At 50.2% G+C, this 16,270-nt stretch overlaps 1 protein-coding gene across 1 annotated transcript in view; it reads left to right on the forward strand.

Annotated features, from left to right (window-relative positions):
* The first annotated feature begins 1,717 nt into the window (after positions 1-1,717).
* Positions 1,718-16,270, forward strand: part of LOC147100943 (tubulin gamma-1 chain-like) — a 91,486-nt gene continuing 76,933 nt past the window's right edge. Inside the window, exon 1 of the mRNA XM_085966008.1 lies at positions 1,718-1,873. Within this exon, the coding sequence (XP_085822134.1) occupies positions 1,718-1,873 (156 nt within the window). The remainder of the gene's footprint in view (positions 1,874-16,270) is intronic.

The raw sequence follows: 16,270 nt of genomic DNA on the forward strand, positions 1-16,270 counted from the left end.
CTCCCTGCACAGAATGCTGCCTGACCTGGGTGTTTCCAGTAATCTCCATTTTTACTTTAGGATTTCAGCATCTGGAGTATTTTGCTTTGTGAAGGAAACCTTCGGGTGATCAATAACAACAACTTGTATTTATATAGTGCCTTTAACGTAGTAAAACATCCCAAAGCGCTTCACAGGAGTAGAAGACAAAAAATTTAACACCAAACCACACAAGGAGAAATTAAGGCAGCTCGCCAAAAGCTTGGTCAAAGAGGTCGGTTTTGAGGAGTGCCTTAAAGGAGGAAAGAGGCGGAGAGGTTTAGGCAGGGAGTTCCAGACCTTGGGGCCTAGGCAACAGAAGGCATAGCCTCCAATGGTTGAGCGATTATAATCAGGGATGCTCAAGAGGCCAGAATTAGAGAAGTGCGGATATCTCGGGCGTGGTGGGGGTTGTGGGGCTGGAGGAGATTAGAGATGGGGAGGGGCGAGGCCATGGAGGGATTTGAAAACAAGGATGAGAATTTTGAAAGCAAGGCGTTGCTTAAACAGGAGCCAATGTAGGTCAGCGAGCGGATGAATGAGACTTGGTGCGAGTTAGGACACGGGCAGCTGAGTTTTGGATGACCTCAAGCTTACATAGGGCAGACTGTGGGAGGCCAGCCAGGAGTGCATTGGAATAGTCAAGTCTAGAGGTAACAAAGTCATGGATGAGGGTTTCAGCAGCAGATGAGCTGAGGCAAGGGCGGAGACGGGCGATGTTACGGAGCTTGAAATAAGCGGTCTTAGCTATACCGTGGATATGTGGTCGGAAGCACATTTCGGGGTCAAATATGACACCAAGGTTGCCAACAATGTGGTTCAGCCTCAGACGAGGGATGGAGTCAGTGGCGAGGGACCGGAGTTTGTGGTGGGGACCGAAAACAATGGCTTCAGTCTTCCCAATATTTAATTGGAGAAAATTTCTGCTCATCCAGAACTGGATGTCAGATAAGCAGTCGGACAGTTTAGTGACAATGGAGGGGTCGAGAGAAGTGGTGGTGAGGTACAGCTCGGTGTCGCCAGCGCACATATGGAAACTGATGCTGTGTTTTAGGATGATGTTGCCAAGTGGCAACATGTAGCTGAGAAATAGGAGGGGGCCAAGGATAGATCCTTGGGGGACACCAGAGGTAACGATGCAGGAGCGGGAAGAGAAGCCGTTGCAGGTGATTTTCTGGCTACGATTAGATAAGAATGGAACCAGGCGAGCGCAATCCCACCCTGCTGGACGACTGGAGAGGTGTTGGAGGATGGCATGGTCAACCGTGTCAAAGGCTGCAGACAAGTCAAGAAGGATGATGAGGGATAGTTCACCTTTGTCACAGTCACAAAGGATGTCATTTGTGACTTTGAGGAGAGCCATTTTGGTACTGCGGCAAGGGTGGAAATCTGATTGGAGTTGCGGGTAAGATGGGCACAGATTTGGGAGGCGACAACACATTCAGGGACTTTGGAGAGGAAAGGGAGGTTGGAGATGGGGCAGCAGTTTGCAAGGATGGAGGGCTCGAGGGTTGATTTTTTGCGGGGTGATGCCGGCAGATTTGAGGAAGAGGGGGACAGTACCTGAGGAAAGAGAACCATTAACAATATCAGCTAACATGGGAGCCAGAAAAGGAAGTTGGGTGGTCAGCAGTTTGGTGGGTTTTTTAAAACTTTAAAGGAAACTTATTAAATTAAAATTTGGTTGCCGGGTGTGATGATGCACTCCAGTGCCTGTGGTGCCCACCAGACGCGGAAGGCCTCGTGCGTGCTGGTGGACACCGCGTGCTCCATCTCCAGGGTGACGCAGGCGCGAACGTGGCCACGGAAGAGAGGCAGGCAATCTGGCCAAATGACCCCCCTCAACCGCAGTTTGGTAGGTTTAGGGTCGAGGGAGCAGGAAGTGGGTCTCATGGACAAGATGAGCGCAGAGAGGTCATGCGGGGACATCGGAGGGAAACTGGAGAAAGATGTGAGTTCAAGGCTAGGGCAGGGGGGAAACCTTAGAAGTTTAGCCTGTTGAGCTAGAAGAAGGAAGGGATGTGGCAGAGCCAACTGAATGGATGGTCTTAATCTTGGAGACATAGAAGTCCATGAGCTCCTCACACTTGTTGTCGGAGGTGAGGGTGTCGGAGACAGGCGAGAGGGGTTTAAGATGATGGTTAGCAGTAGAGAATAGAAGCCGGGGTTTAGCTTTACATTACAGAATGATTCTGGAATAGTGGCATTTTGGCAGACGAGAGCAGGACCCTTTAATGCTTTATGTGGTCCAGCCAGATCTGGCGGTGAATGGCTAAACCAGTTGTCCGCCATATCCATTCAAGTCTGCATCCCTTGACTTAAGGGAGCGAAGATGAGGGCCGTACCAGGGGAACGGCCAGGGTGAGAGAGAGTAATTGTTTTAATAGGGACTAGGGCATCAAAAGTGGTGGTTGGGGTATGGTTGAGCAAATAGGCAGCTGCAGAAATGTCGTGGTGAATGGAGGGCCAAAGGCTGGACAGTTGGGATTTCTTAAATGCAGTTGTAAGAGAGTTGGGAGAGTGTTTTTTCTGGGGGCAGACACAGAAGGAAGGGAGGGGAGGGGGGTGGTTGATGGAAGGGGGATGTGGCTGGTGAGCAATACGAGGAAGTGGTCAGAGATGGCCTTATCTGCGATTGGCTCCTAATGCCCCTGTCAATTGACTATTCAGTACTCCTCTGCTCAATACTGCGTGCAACACAGGAACAGGAGTTGGCCATTCAGCCGCTCGAGTCTGTTCCACCATTCAATTAGATCATGGCTGATCTGCATCTTCACTCCATCTACCCGCCTTGGTTCCATAACCTTTAATACCCTTGTCCAACAAAAATCCATCAATCTCAATTTTAAAATTTTCAATTGACTCCCAGCATCAACAGCTTTTTGAGGGAGAGTTCGGGATTCCCACTACCCTTTGTGTGAAGTGCTTCCTGATGTCACTGCTGAACGGCCAAGCTGAATGGCACAAATAACTACATATGGGTATGATCTTGTGGCCATTATAGAAACATGGCTGCAGGGTGACAATGCCTGGGAATTAAACATACCAGGTTATTTAACGATCAGGAAGGACAGGCAGGAAGGAAGGGGAGGTGGGGTGGCTATGTTAATAAAGGAAGGAATCACTGTAATACAGAGAAATGATATTGGGTCAAAAGATCAGGATAATGAAACAGTTTGGGTGGAGGTAAGGAATAATAAGGGGAAAAAAACACTAGTGGGCGTAGTCTATAGGCCTCCGAACAGTGGCAACTCTGTTGGACGGAGTATCAATCAGGAAATAGTTGAGGCTTGTAATAAGGGAACATCTATAATTATGGGGGATTTTAACTATCATATTAATTGGACAAATCAAATTGGGCAGGGCTGCCTTGAGGATGAGTTCATTGAGTGTATTAGGGATGCGCTATCAATAACTCAAAAGACTGAGATTAAGCGAGTAACTAACAGGCTTTTATTAACAAGAGAATGAAGGTGTGCCTCGAGTGGTCGACCGGTCCAGAATACAGAGGGACTGTGGAGCAGTCACCTTTATACCTGGACTCGTGGGAGGAGTCAGCTGAGACATGTACAGGCATGTACACAGTGGAATACAAACAGTGGTTTACCACATTCACCCCTTGTTTAAAAATGAGTCCGGCGGGGTGAAGTGTATTAAAAGTTTGTGTATTGGAGTCTCTCCGGAGGTCTTGTCTGCCGCTGTGATCGACGTGGCGACGGCAGGGGTAGTGAAGCTTCCGGCGTCGAGTCCTGCGTAGGTTGGGGCACTGGTGTGTAGTCCTCATAGGTGTCGAGCGGGTCGCAGGGCCCAGGCCTGCCGTCTGCTGGGGCTGGATATCGGGTCGTGGGGGGGGGGCGGTGGTAGTGGGTTACTGCGGCCCCCGAGGGTGCGAGGTCTCGTATGGAGACTGTGTCCTCCCGCCCGTCCGGGTACGCAATGTAAGCATACTGGGGGTTGGCGTGGAGGAGGTCGACCCTCTCGACCAGGGGGTCCATTTTATGGGTCCTCACGTGTCTTCTCAGTAGGACCGGCCCTGGGGACGTCAGCCATGGCGGTAGCGATGTCCCCGATGTGGACTTCCTTGGGAAGACAAACATTTTCTCATGAGGGGTGGCGTTCGTGGCAGTGCAGAGCAGTGACCGAATAGAGTGGAGCGCATCGGGGAGCACATCCTGCCAGCGGGAGGTCGGAAGGCCCCTAGACTTTAAGGCTAGCAGGGCGGCCTTCCAAACTGTCGCATTCTCTCTTTCCACCTGTCCGTTCCCCCGGGGGTTGTAACTGGTGGTCCTGCTTGTGGCAATACCCCTAGCGAGCAGGTACTGGCGGAGTTTGTCGCTCATAAACGATGAGCCCCGGTCGCTATGGATATTGCTGGGGAAACCAAACAGGGTGAAGAGTTCGTTCAGACATTTAATGACCGTGGCACTGGTCATGTCCGGGCAGGGGATGGCGAACGGGAAACGGGAGTACTCATCAATAATGTTGAGGAAGTACACGTTGCGGTCGGAGGAGGGGAGAGGCCCTTTAAAATCAACGCTCAGGCGCTCGAAGGGGCGAGTGGCTTTTATCAGGTGAGCCCTGTCTGGTCTATAAAAGTGCGGTTTGCACTCAGCGCAGACTTGGCAGTTCTTGGTCATGGTCCTGACCTCCTCAATGGAGTAAGGCAGGTTGCGGGCCTTGATGAAGTGGAAGAACCTGGTGACCCCCGGGTGGCAGAGGTCATTGTGGAGGGCCCGCAGTCTATCGATCTGCGCGCTGGCGCAGGTGCCACGAGATAGAGCATCCGGGGGTTCATTGAGCTTCCTGGGCCGGTACAAGATCTCGTAATTGTAGGTGGAAAGTTCGATTCTCCACCTCAAGATCTTGTCGTTTTTGATTTTGCCCCTCTGCTTGTTGTTAAACATAAAAGCAACTGAACGCTGGTCAGTGAGCAGGGTAAATCGTTTTCCGGCCAGGTAGTGCCTCCAATGACGCACAGCCTCCACAATAGCCTGGGCCTCCTTCTCAACGGCGGAGTGTCTGCTCTCCGGGCCCTGGAGGGTTTGTGAAAAGAAGGCCACGGGTCCCCCCGCCTGATTGAGGGTAGCGGCCAGGGCAAAGTCGGACGCATCGCTTTCCACCTGGAAGGGGATGGATTCGTCCACTGCGTGCATGGTGGCTTTGGCAATGTCTTCCTTGATACGGTGGAAGGCTAAGCGGGCCTCTGCCGTCACGGGAAAAGAGGTGGACTTGATCAGCGGACGGGCCTTGTCCGCATAGTAGGGGACCCACTGGGCGTAATAAGAGAAAAACCCGAGGCACCTCTTCAGGGCCTTGAGGCAGTGGGGCAGTGGGACTTCCATAAGGGGACGCATCCGGTCGGGGTCGGGACCGATGACTCCGTGTTCCACAACACAGCCAAGGATGGCGAGGCGGGTTGTGCGGAATATGCACTTCTCCTTGTTATACGTCAGTTTGAGGAGTTTGGCGGTGCAGAGGAATTTTTCGAGGTTTGCGTCATGGTCCTGCAAGTCATGGCCGCAGATGGTCACATTGTCCAGATATGGGAAAGTGGCCTGCAACGCATTTTGATCGACCATCCGGTCCATCTCCCTTTGGAAGACGGAGACCCCGTTGGTGACGCCAAAGGGAACCCTAAGGAAGTGATAGAGGCGGCCGTTTGCCTCAAATGCAGTATACTGGCGGTCCTCAGGGCGGATAGGGAGCTGGTGGTACGCTGATTTCAGGTCAATGGTCAAGAAGACGCGGTACTGCGCGATCTGGTTGACCATATCAGCTATGCAGGGGAGTGGGTAAGCGTCCAGCAGGGTGTAGCGATTTATTGTCTGGCTGTAGTCGATGACCAGGCGCTGCTTCTCGCCGGTCTTAACGACCACAACCTGGGCTCGCCAGGGACTGGTGCTGCCCTCAATAATCCCTTCCTTCAGGAGCCGCTCCACTTCGGTTTTAATGAAAACCCTGTCCCCGGCACTGTATCGCCTGCTCTTTGTGGCGATGGGCTTACAGTCGGGGGTGAGGTTAGCAAACAGTGGGGGGGGGGTGGTGACTCTGAGTGTGGAGAGGTTGCACCTGGTGCGCGGCGGGCAATTTGGAGGCTGCTGGCTGCGGACTGTGAGTGGGGGGAGGGGTCCACCGTACGCCATCGTAACACTTTTAAGGTGGCACTGAAAATCTAACCCCAGTAGAACGGCAGCGCAGAGGTGGGGCAGGACCAGAAGTTTAAAATTATCGTACACAGTCCCGTCTACTACGAGTGTCACCACGCAGTAGCCGCCAATGTCCGCCGACTGGGACTCGGAGGCCATAGAAATCCGCTGGTGCGCAGGCAGGACTGGGAGAGAGCAACACCGCACCGTGTCGGGGTGGATGAAGCTGTCCGTGCTCCCAGAGTCAAAAAGGCAGATTGTTTCGTGACCATTTACCTTAATGTCCATTGTGGACCGGGCCAGTTGGTGCGGTCTCGCTTGGTCCAGTGTAACGGAGGCCAGCGTAGGGGTCGGTGTGTCGCTGCGGGTATCAGATGAGGCGGTGTTGGGGGCCTGCTGCGTCCCGGCTGTCATCCAAGATGGCGGCGTCCATGATCCCCATGTGGCTGGAGGCGTCCAAAATGGCTGCTGTTCCGGTGGTTCGCACATGGCTGGGGAGGCCCAAGATGGCGGCCCGCACGGCCCACACGCGGCGCTGCTGGGGTTCGGGGTGGCTTTGGCCCTGCAGACGCTGGCGTAGTGTCCTTTCTTCCCGCAGCCCGAGCAGATCGCATTTTTCGCTGGGCAGCATGCTCTGGGGTGTTTGGCCTGGCCACAGAAGTAGCATTTCAGGCCTTGGGGCACTGCTGTCTGGCCTTGGGACACTGCTGCGGTAGTTGGGCCGTTGCTGGGATGTGGCTGGGGTGGCACAGCACTATGAGACGGTCCTACCGTGTCCCAGGCTGTCATTCCCCGCGGCGTCCACGGTGCAGAGGAGTAGGCGTCCATGCCCCGGTAGGCTGCATCCAATGATAGTGCGAGTTCAGAGGCCTTGTTGAGATCGAGGTCACTCTGCTCCAACAGCCGCTGTCGGGTGTAATTAGACCTGTGGCCCGCTACAAAAGCGTCCCGGATAAGTTCCTCTGTGTACACGGCGGCCTTTACATCCTTACAACCACAGGCCCGGCCAAGCACAGACAGTGCCTGAAGGTATTCCTCGGTCGATTCCCCAGGTTGTTGTTTACGACTCCCCAGGAGGTGCCTGGCGTACACCTCGTTCACTGGGCGCGTGTACTGGTCCTTGAGGAGCTTGATAGCATCCGCGTACGAGGTCGCGTCCTGGATGACCGAGTACACTCGGTGGTTCACTTTGGAGGTCAGGACATCCAGTTTGTCCTCGTCCGATTTGACCGTTGCAGTGGAGGCGGTCAGGAATTTTTCAAAACACCTAAGCCAGTGAGTAAACTTGGTGGATGAGTCCGCCTCCCGATGATCTAAGTCCAGGCATGCTGGTGTGAGGATCTTCTCCATTATAAAAATCTTGTTAATAAAATTGATGCGCTATCAATAACTCAAAAGACTGAGATTAAGCGAGTAACTAACAGGCTTTTATTAACAAGAGAATGAAGGTGTGCCTCGAGTGGTCGACCGGTCCAGAATACAGAGGGACTGTGGAGCAGTCACCTTTATACCTGGACTCGTGGAAGGAGTCAGCCGAGACATGTACAGGCATGTACACAGTGGAATACAAACAGGGGTTTACCACAATTAGGGATGGGTTTCTTGAGCAGTATGTAACTGAACCGACCAGGGGGCAAGCAACCTTAGACCTGGTCCTGTGTAACAAGACAGGATTAATTAAAAATGTCCTAGTAAAGGATCCCCTTGGAATGAGTGACCATAACATGGTTGAATTCCATATTCAATTCGAGGGTGAGAAGGTTGGATCTCAAACAAGCGTGCTAAGCTTGAATAAAGGAGACTATGAAGGTATGAGAGCGGAATTGAGTAGAGTGGATTGGGAAAATAGATTAAAGGGTAAGACGATACATGATCAGTGGTGTACATTTAAGGAGTTATTTTACAACTTCCAAAACAAATATATTCCACTGAGATGAAAAGGGTGTAAAAGAAAAGACAGCCATCCGTGACTGAGTAAAGAAACTAAGGATAGTATTCGACTAAAAACAAGGGCATATAAGGTAGCCAAATCTAGTGGGAGGATAGAGGATTGGGAAAACTTTAAAAGACAGCAAAAAATAACAAAAAGATTGATTAAGAAAGGGAAGATAGATTATGAAAGTAAATTAGCAAAAAATATTAAAACAGATAGTAAGAGTTTTTATCTATATATATAAATCGGTACTTCTGTCATTCTGTCTGTCATTCTGTCTGTCATTCTGTCTGTCATCGCCTGTGCGTCTGGCGGGCTATGCGCTCGAAAGTTACAGGGCGTACCTACGCGCGCGTTACCTCCAAAGAAAGCTTACGCTTCCGAGACGGTTTTAAGCGTATTTACGTTTCGGCCGGGCTAAAATCCCGCCCGCGGTATCCCAAAAACCTTCAACGTTCCGCTCATTAGCATCTCATTATCCGCTCATTAGCGACAGAGTGACCTCGAGCTCGACCAATCGTACGCCAGGTTGCTGGCGTGTGCCGCCGGGCCAATCGGTGCGCGTGTGGCCGGGCCTTATCCTTCTGAACCGAGGTGAGTCGCTGCCATCTTGATTCCAAACTTTTCCTTTCTTTTTCCCGCTTTCTGCGTCTTAAAAAAAAACATTGCTTTTAAAACACATATTGTTTTAAAAAAAAATGATTTAGAAAGTAATTAACTTATCTAATCTCATTAATTTTCGTACCTTTCCCCGTTTTTCCAGGTAGGCCTAGAAGCCTCGGCGTCTCCTCCGCACCCACGCCCGAGCTAGGCACCTCCCGGCCCCACTCGAAGGCTGGAGGGCCAAGCCTCAGCCCAGCGCCGCTAGGGTGCGCGCGCAGCAGGAGCTGAGACGCGCTGTCTCTCTCTGGCTCGGCCGGGGGGCGGGGCTTGCTGAGCGTCAAGCGTTACCCTGGCAACCCCGGCCGGCCGTCTCGCACAGCCGCAATCGGCGGTCTTCACCTGGGGGGAGGGGGGGGGCCGCGACCCTCGGGGGGGGGGCCGCGCGCGCAGCAGGAGCAGCTGAGACGCGGCGTCTCTCTCTCTCTGGCTCGGCCCGGGGGCGGGGCTTGGTCAGCGTCATGGTTACCCTGGCAACCGGGCCCGCCAGCCGAGCCAGAGACGCCGCGTCTCAGCTCCTGCTGCACGCGCAATCGGCGGTCTTCACCTCGGGGGGGGGGAGCGCGACCCTCGGGGGGGGGGGCGCGACCCTCGGGGGGGCAGGGCGCGACCCTCGGGGTGGGGCGCGCGACCCTCGGGGGGGGCGTGACCCTCGGGGGGGGCCCCCCCGCCCTCCCTTCTCCCCCCCCCGCCCTCCCTTTCCCCCCCCTTTCCCCCCCGCCCTCCCCCTCCCTTCCCCCCGCCCTCCCTTTCCCCCCTCCCTTCCCCCCCCGCCGTCCCTCCCCTCCCCTCCCCCCCCGCCCTCCCCTCCCCCCGCCCTCCCCTCTCCTCCCCCTCCCCCCCTCCCCTCCCCCTCCCCTCCTCCCCCTCCCCTCCCCCCTCCCCTCCCCCCCTCCCCTCCCCTCCCCTCCCCCCTCCCCCTCCCCTCCCCTCCCCTCCCCTCCCTCTCTTCCCCCCAGTCGCTCTCTCTCTTCCCCCCAGTCGCTCTCTCTCTCTCTTCCAACAACAACATTCCCTCGAAAAAGCCTCGGCACCGCCGGGCACTTCAGCTAGTAGTTATATAAAAAGAAAAAGGGTGGCTAAAGTAAATGTTGGTCCCTTAGAGGATGAGACCAGGAAATTAATGGTGGGAAATATGGAGATGGCAAAAACACTGAATGAATATTTTGTATCAGTCTTTACAGTAGAAGACACTAAGAATATCCCAACACTGGACAAACAGGGGGCTAAAGGGGGGGAGGAGCTAAACACGATCAAAATCACTAAGGAAGTGGTACTCGGTAAAATAATGGGACTCAAGGCGGATAAATCACCTGGACCTGTTGGCTTACATCCTAGGGTCTTGAGGGAAGTGGCGGTAGGGATTGTGGATGCATTGGTAATAATTTTCCAAAACTCCCTGGACTCGGCAAAGGTCCCGGCAGACTGGAAAACTGCTAATGTAACACCCTTATTTAAAAAAGGCAGTAGACAGAAGGCTGGAAACTATAGATCGGTTAGCCTAACATCTGTGGTAGATAAAATTTTGGAGTCCATTATTAAGGAGACAGTAACAGGACATTTGGATAATCATAATTTAATAGGACAAAGTCAGCATGGTTTTATAAAGGGGAAGTCATGTTTGACAAATTTGCTGGAGTTCTTTGAGGAAGTAACATATAGGGTGGATAAAGGGGAACCAGTGGACGTAGTGTATTTAGACTTCCAAAAGGCATTTGACAAAGTGCCACACAAAAGATTATTGCTTAAGATAAAAAATCACAGGATTGGGGGTAATATTCTGGCATGGATAGAGGATTGGCTATCTAACAGAAGGCAGAGAGTTGGGATAAATGGTTCATTCTTAGACTGGTAATCAGTAATTAGTGGTGTTCCACAGGGGTCAGTGCTGGGTCCCCAACTCTTTACAATCTATATTAACGATTTGGAGGAGGGGACCGAGTGTAACATATCAAAGTTTGCAGATGATACTTGTGATGAAATAACTCTGTGTCCTGATATTTGTACTTGTACTTGTAATGTCTGGAATGTTCCACCGGCGGGGGGGGGAACCACTAATACTCCTCCCTGGCCCCGCCCCTCTTCTGGTTTGTTCTACCAAGTTCTCGGTCGATGATGAACTCTGTTAACTCTGCCATGATTCTTACTTAATAAAAGGCTTCAGTCTTAAGCTTTAACTTCACGGATTCGGGCAGTTATTTGGCACATCAATTTTATTAAGTAACAACTTTTGGAAGATGGATCGATTTTTGAAACCAGAGCGTCTGGATATCGATCCCCATTCGGCAGACGCGTCAAAGAAATTTACGCATTGGCTCTGATGTTTTGAACACTTCATCGCATCATCGACCGATCCGACGGTTAACAAGTTGGGTCTTCTAACCAACTTGGTAAGTCATCAAACTTACTCTATAATTGAAGATATTACTACATATGAAGAGGCCCTCGCAGCTCTTAAAGCCCAGTACCTTAAGTCGGTTAATGAAGTATACACCAGGTATCTCCTGTCTACTCGCAGGCAATTACCCGAGGAATCTCTGGACGATTTCCTGCAGGACCTTAAAGCTTTGGCTAAGGGTTGCAACTACAAGGCTGTCTCTGCCATAGTGTATCAGGAAGAAGCCATCTGCGATTCTTTCATATCTGGCCTCCGATCTAATTATATTAGACAGAGACTCCTCGAGAATGACTCGTTAGTTTTAAAAACGGTCGTCGCTGCTGCTCGATCGTTAGATGTAGCCCGTGGCGTGCCCAGGTGGTGGTGGTTAAAACTAATGAGAAGAAAAGACTTGTGGTCGATTATAGCCAGACTATAAACTTGTATACCCAATTAGACGCCCATCCTTTGCCTCGTATTTCTGAGATGGTGAACCAGATAGCTCAGTACCGCGTGTTCTCCACCATTGATTTAAAGTCTGCCTACCATCAACTCCCCATCAAGATAGAAGACCGACCTTATACGGCCTTCGAAGCTAATGGGCGCCTGTACCAATTCCTTCGGGTGCCCTTTGGAGTGACGAATGGGGTATCCGTCTTCCAACGGGAGATGGATCGTATGGTGAATGAATACGTGTTGGAAGCAACATTCCCGTACCTGGACAATGTTACCATCTGTGGGCGTGACCAACGGGAGCATGATCAAAATCTCGCGAAGTTCCTAGAGACTGCAAAGAGGTTAAACCTGACCTACAATGAAAACAAGTGTACCTTCAATACTACACGTTTGTGTATTCTTGGTTGCGTTGTGGAGAATGGGGTAATCGGGCCAGACACTGAAAGATTACGCCCACTTAAGGAATTACCTTTACCTCACACTGTAAAAGCTTTAAGAAGGTGTCTGGGATTCTTCTCGTACTATGCCCAGTGGGTGGCTAGCTACTCAGATAAAGTCCGGCCTCTTATTAAGTCGACGTCTTTTCCGCTATCGGCGGAAGCTCAGGAGGCTTTCCTTAATATCAAACGGGACATTGAGAAGGCAGTGGTATGTGCCGTGGATGAGAAGATCCCTTTTCAAGTGGAAAGCGATGCATCTGATTTTGCGTTGGCAGCAACTCTTAACCAAGCTGGTAGACCAGTAGCTTTCTTCTCTCGTACACTGCAAGGACCAGAAGTTCGACATTCTTCAGTGGAAAAGGAGGCACAGGCAATTATCGAAGCAGTCAGGTATTGGAGACATTATCTCGCTGGCCAACGTTTTACGCTCATTACTGACCAGCGATCCGTGGCCTTTATGTTCAACACTAAGCAGAGAGGCAAGATCAAAAATGATAAGATTTTAAGATGGCGAATAGAACTGTCAACATATGACTATGATATTCAGTACAGGCCTGGAGTATTTAATGAGCCATTGGATGCTTTGTCACGAGGAGTATGTGCTAGTCTAGGTACAGATAAGCTTCAAAGTCTCCACGACGCACTCTGCCACCCTGGTGTAACCAGAATGAACCACTTCATTAAGTCCCACAATCTACCCTACTCTATTACATAGATACATAGAAGATAGGAGCAGGAGTAGGCCATTCGGCCCTTCGTGCCTGCTCCGCCATTCGATGAGATCATGGCTGATCTTTTAATTCAGTATCCCGTCCCCGCCTTCTCTCCGTAACCCTTAACCCCTTTTGCCCGTAGAAATATATCTAATTCCCTCTTAAATATATTTAATGAGCTGGCGTACACTGCCCTCTGTGGCAATGAGTTCCACAGGTTCACCACTCTCTGAGTGAAGAAATTCCCCCTCATCTCTGTCCTAAATGGTTTAGCCCTTATCCTCAAATTATGTCCTCTAGTTCTGTTCTCACCCGCCAAGGGAAACATTCCTTCTGCATCCAGTCTGTCTAGACCTGTCAGAATTTTATACACTTCTATGAGGTCCCCTCTCAATCTTCTAAACTCCAGTGTGTACATCCCTAAACTACATAGTCTCTCCTCATAGGTCATTCCCGCCATTCCTGGTATCAGCCTGGTGAATCGCCGCTGCACCCCCTCCATGGCAAGAACATCCTTCCTCAGATGAGGCGACCAAAACTGTACACAGTACTCGAGGTGTGGTCTCACCAGTGCCCTGTACAGCTGCAGCAAGGTATCCCTGTTCCTGTATTCTAACCCTTTTGCTATGAAGGCCAGCATACCGTTTGCCTTCTTGACCGCCTGTTGCACCTGCATGCTCGCCTTCAGTGACTGGTGTACAAGAACACCCAGGTCTCTCTGTACTTCCCCCTCTCCCAATCTATTGCCATTTAAATAATAATTTGCCCTCCCGTTCCTGCACCCAAGGTGGATAACTTCGCACTTGTCCACATTATAGTGCATCTGCCATTTATCCGCCCAATCGCCCAGTCTGTCCAAATCGCTCTGGAGCTTCCTGGTCTCTTCCTCTGAGCCCACCCCCCCTCCTAGTTTAGTGTCGTCTGCAAATTTGGAAATGCTGCATCCGACTCCCTGATCCAGGTCATTAATGTAAATTGTGAACAGCTGGGGGCCCAGGACAGATCCCTGTGGTACCCCACTTGTTACTGCCTGCCATTCAGAAAATGAGCCGTTTATTCCAACTCTCTGTTTTCTATCTGACAGCCAGTTCCCTATCCACGCCAAAACTTTCCCCTTTATCCCATGAGCCTCAATTTTCCATGCTAATCTTTTATGTGGGACCTTATCGAAGGCCTTTTGGAAGTCCAGGTACACCACATCTACTGGCTCTCCCCCATCTATTCTACCAGTTACTCCCTCAAAAAATTCCAATAGATTAGTCAAGCACGATTTACCCTTTGTAAATCCATGTTGACTCTGTCCTATCCTGTCCCCATTTGCTAAGTGCTCCGCTATTTCATCCTTAATGATGGACTCCAGCATTTTGCCCACAACTGATGTAAGGCTTACAGGTCTGTAATTACCTGCTTTTTCCCTACCCCCCTTTTTGAATAGTGGGGTAACGTTAGCTACCCTCCAATCCATCGGCACTGTTCCCGAGTCTAATGAATTCTGAAAAATCATCCTTAGTGCATCCGCTATCTCTAGGGCCACCTCCTTCAGTACCCTAGGATGCATGTTATCAGGCCCTGGGGATTTGTCCACCTTCAATCCCTTTAGCTTCCTTAACACCATATCCTTAGAGATATTGATTTGCGTCAGTTCCTCCTTTGCCAATGTCCCTATTTTTCCCGATATCCCAGGGAGGTTTTTTGTGTCTTCCTTCGTAAAGACTGACCCAAAGTATGCATTTAGTTGATCTGCCATTTCCTTATTTCCCATTATATATTCCCCCGTATCTGACTGCAATGGACCAACTTTGGTTTTCACCAGTCTTTTCCTTTTGATATACTTATAAAAGCTTTTGGAGTTAGTTTTTATATTTTCCGCCAGCTTGTTTTCGTAAGCTATTTTGCCCCTCTTGATTATGCCCTTTGCCCTCCTTTGCTCTATCTTAAACTGTTCCCAATCTTCCGCTCTGGCGCTTTTTTTGGCTATTTTATACGCCCTATCTTTGGATTTTATGCTGTCTCTAATTTCCCCTGTTATCCACGGTTGAGTCACCTTTTTAGATTTCCTTTTATGCCAGATTGGTATAAACAATTTTTGCAATTTTGTCATTCTATCTTTAAATGTTTGCCATTGTTTATCTACCTCCAGTCCTCCCAGGAACGTTGTCCAATCAGACCTACTCAGTTCCCGTCTCATGGCATCATAATTCCCCTTGTTTAAATTCAGGACCTTAGTCTCTGAGTCAATTTCTTCGCTCTCCATTTCGAGTGAGAAATCGATCATGTTATGATCGCTCTGACCCAAGGGTCCCCGTACAACAAGATTACTGATTAGTCCCTTCTCATTGCACAGTACCCAGTCCAATATAGCCTGTTCCCGAGTTGGTTCCTCGACATATTGATCCAGATAACCATCCCTCAAACACTCAAGGAATTCCTCCTCCTCATTATTTTTACTGATTAGGCTAGTCCAATCTATATGTAAGTTAAAGTCACCTATGATGACAGCTGTGCTCTTATTGCACGCTTCTCTAATTTCCCTCGTGATGCCCTCCCTAACCTCTATTTTACTATTTGGAGGCCTATATACCACTCCTATTAATGTTTTTCGCCCCTCGCTATTTCTTAGCTCCACCCATATAGATTCTGTATTAACTGAGTTAATATCCTTCCTTTCAATTGCATTTATCCCCTCTTTTACTAGCAATGCTACCCCTCCTCCCTTTCTTTTTTGTCGATCCTTCCTAAATACTGAATACCCCTGTATGTTAAGCTCCCAGCCCTGCTCACCCTGCAACCATGTTTCCGTAATCCCAATTAGGTCATAATTATTAACCTCTATTTCCACAGCTAATTCATCTACCTTGTTCCTGATGCTTCTCGCATTAAGGTATAAAACCCTCAGGCTTTTTTTATGCTCACATTTTTTATGAATTAGTTTGGCCCTTTGTTTTTTGTTCCTCACCCTTTTATCATTTATTTCTGTCTGCCTTTCACTTTCCTCTATTTCACTACATAGGTTTCTAGCCCCCTGCCATATTGAGGAGGTCCGGACAATGACCAGAACCTGTCATGTTTGTGCTGAATGCAAACCCCGCTTCTATAAGCCGTCCGAGCCAGCTCATCTTATTAAAGCAACTCGACCATTTGAGCGTTTGAGTCTCGACTTTAAAGGTCCCCTTCCATCGAGCGACCGTAATGTCTATTTTCTTAATATTATAGACGAGTACTCTCGGTTCCCTTTTGTTATCCCCTGTCCGGATGTGACTAGTGCTGTTGTAATTAAATGCCTCTGCCAACTGTTTTCTTTGTTCGGCATGCCTAACTATATACATAGTGATAGGGGTTCTTCCTTTATGAGCGAAGAATTACGACAGTTTTTGCTAGCGAAGGGGATTGCAACCAGTAGAACTACCAGCTATAACCCTCGTGGTAATGGGCAGGTCGAGAAAGAAAATGCGACAGTGTGGAAGGCTATCGTACTGTCTCTGAAGTCACGAGGCCTGCCGACCTCTCGCTGGCAGGATGTCCTGCCA

The sequence above is a fragment of the Somniosus microcephalus genome, chromosome 24, assembly GCF_052327205.1.
Source record: "Somniosus microcephalus isolate GS21.2 chromosome 24, FLI_Smic_1.0, whole genome shotgun sequence".
NCBI lineage: Eukaryota > Metazoa > Chordata > Chondrichthyes > Squaliformes > Somniosidae > Somniosus > Somniosus microcephalus.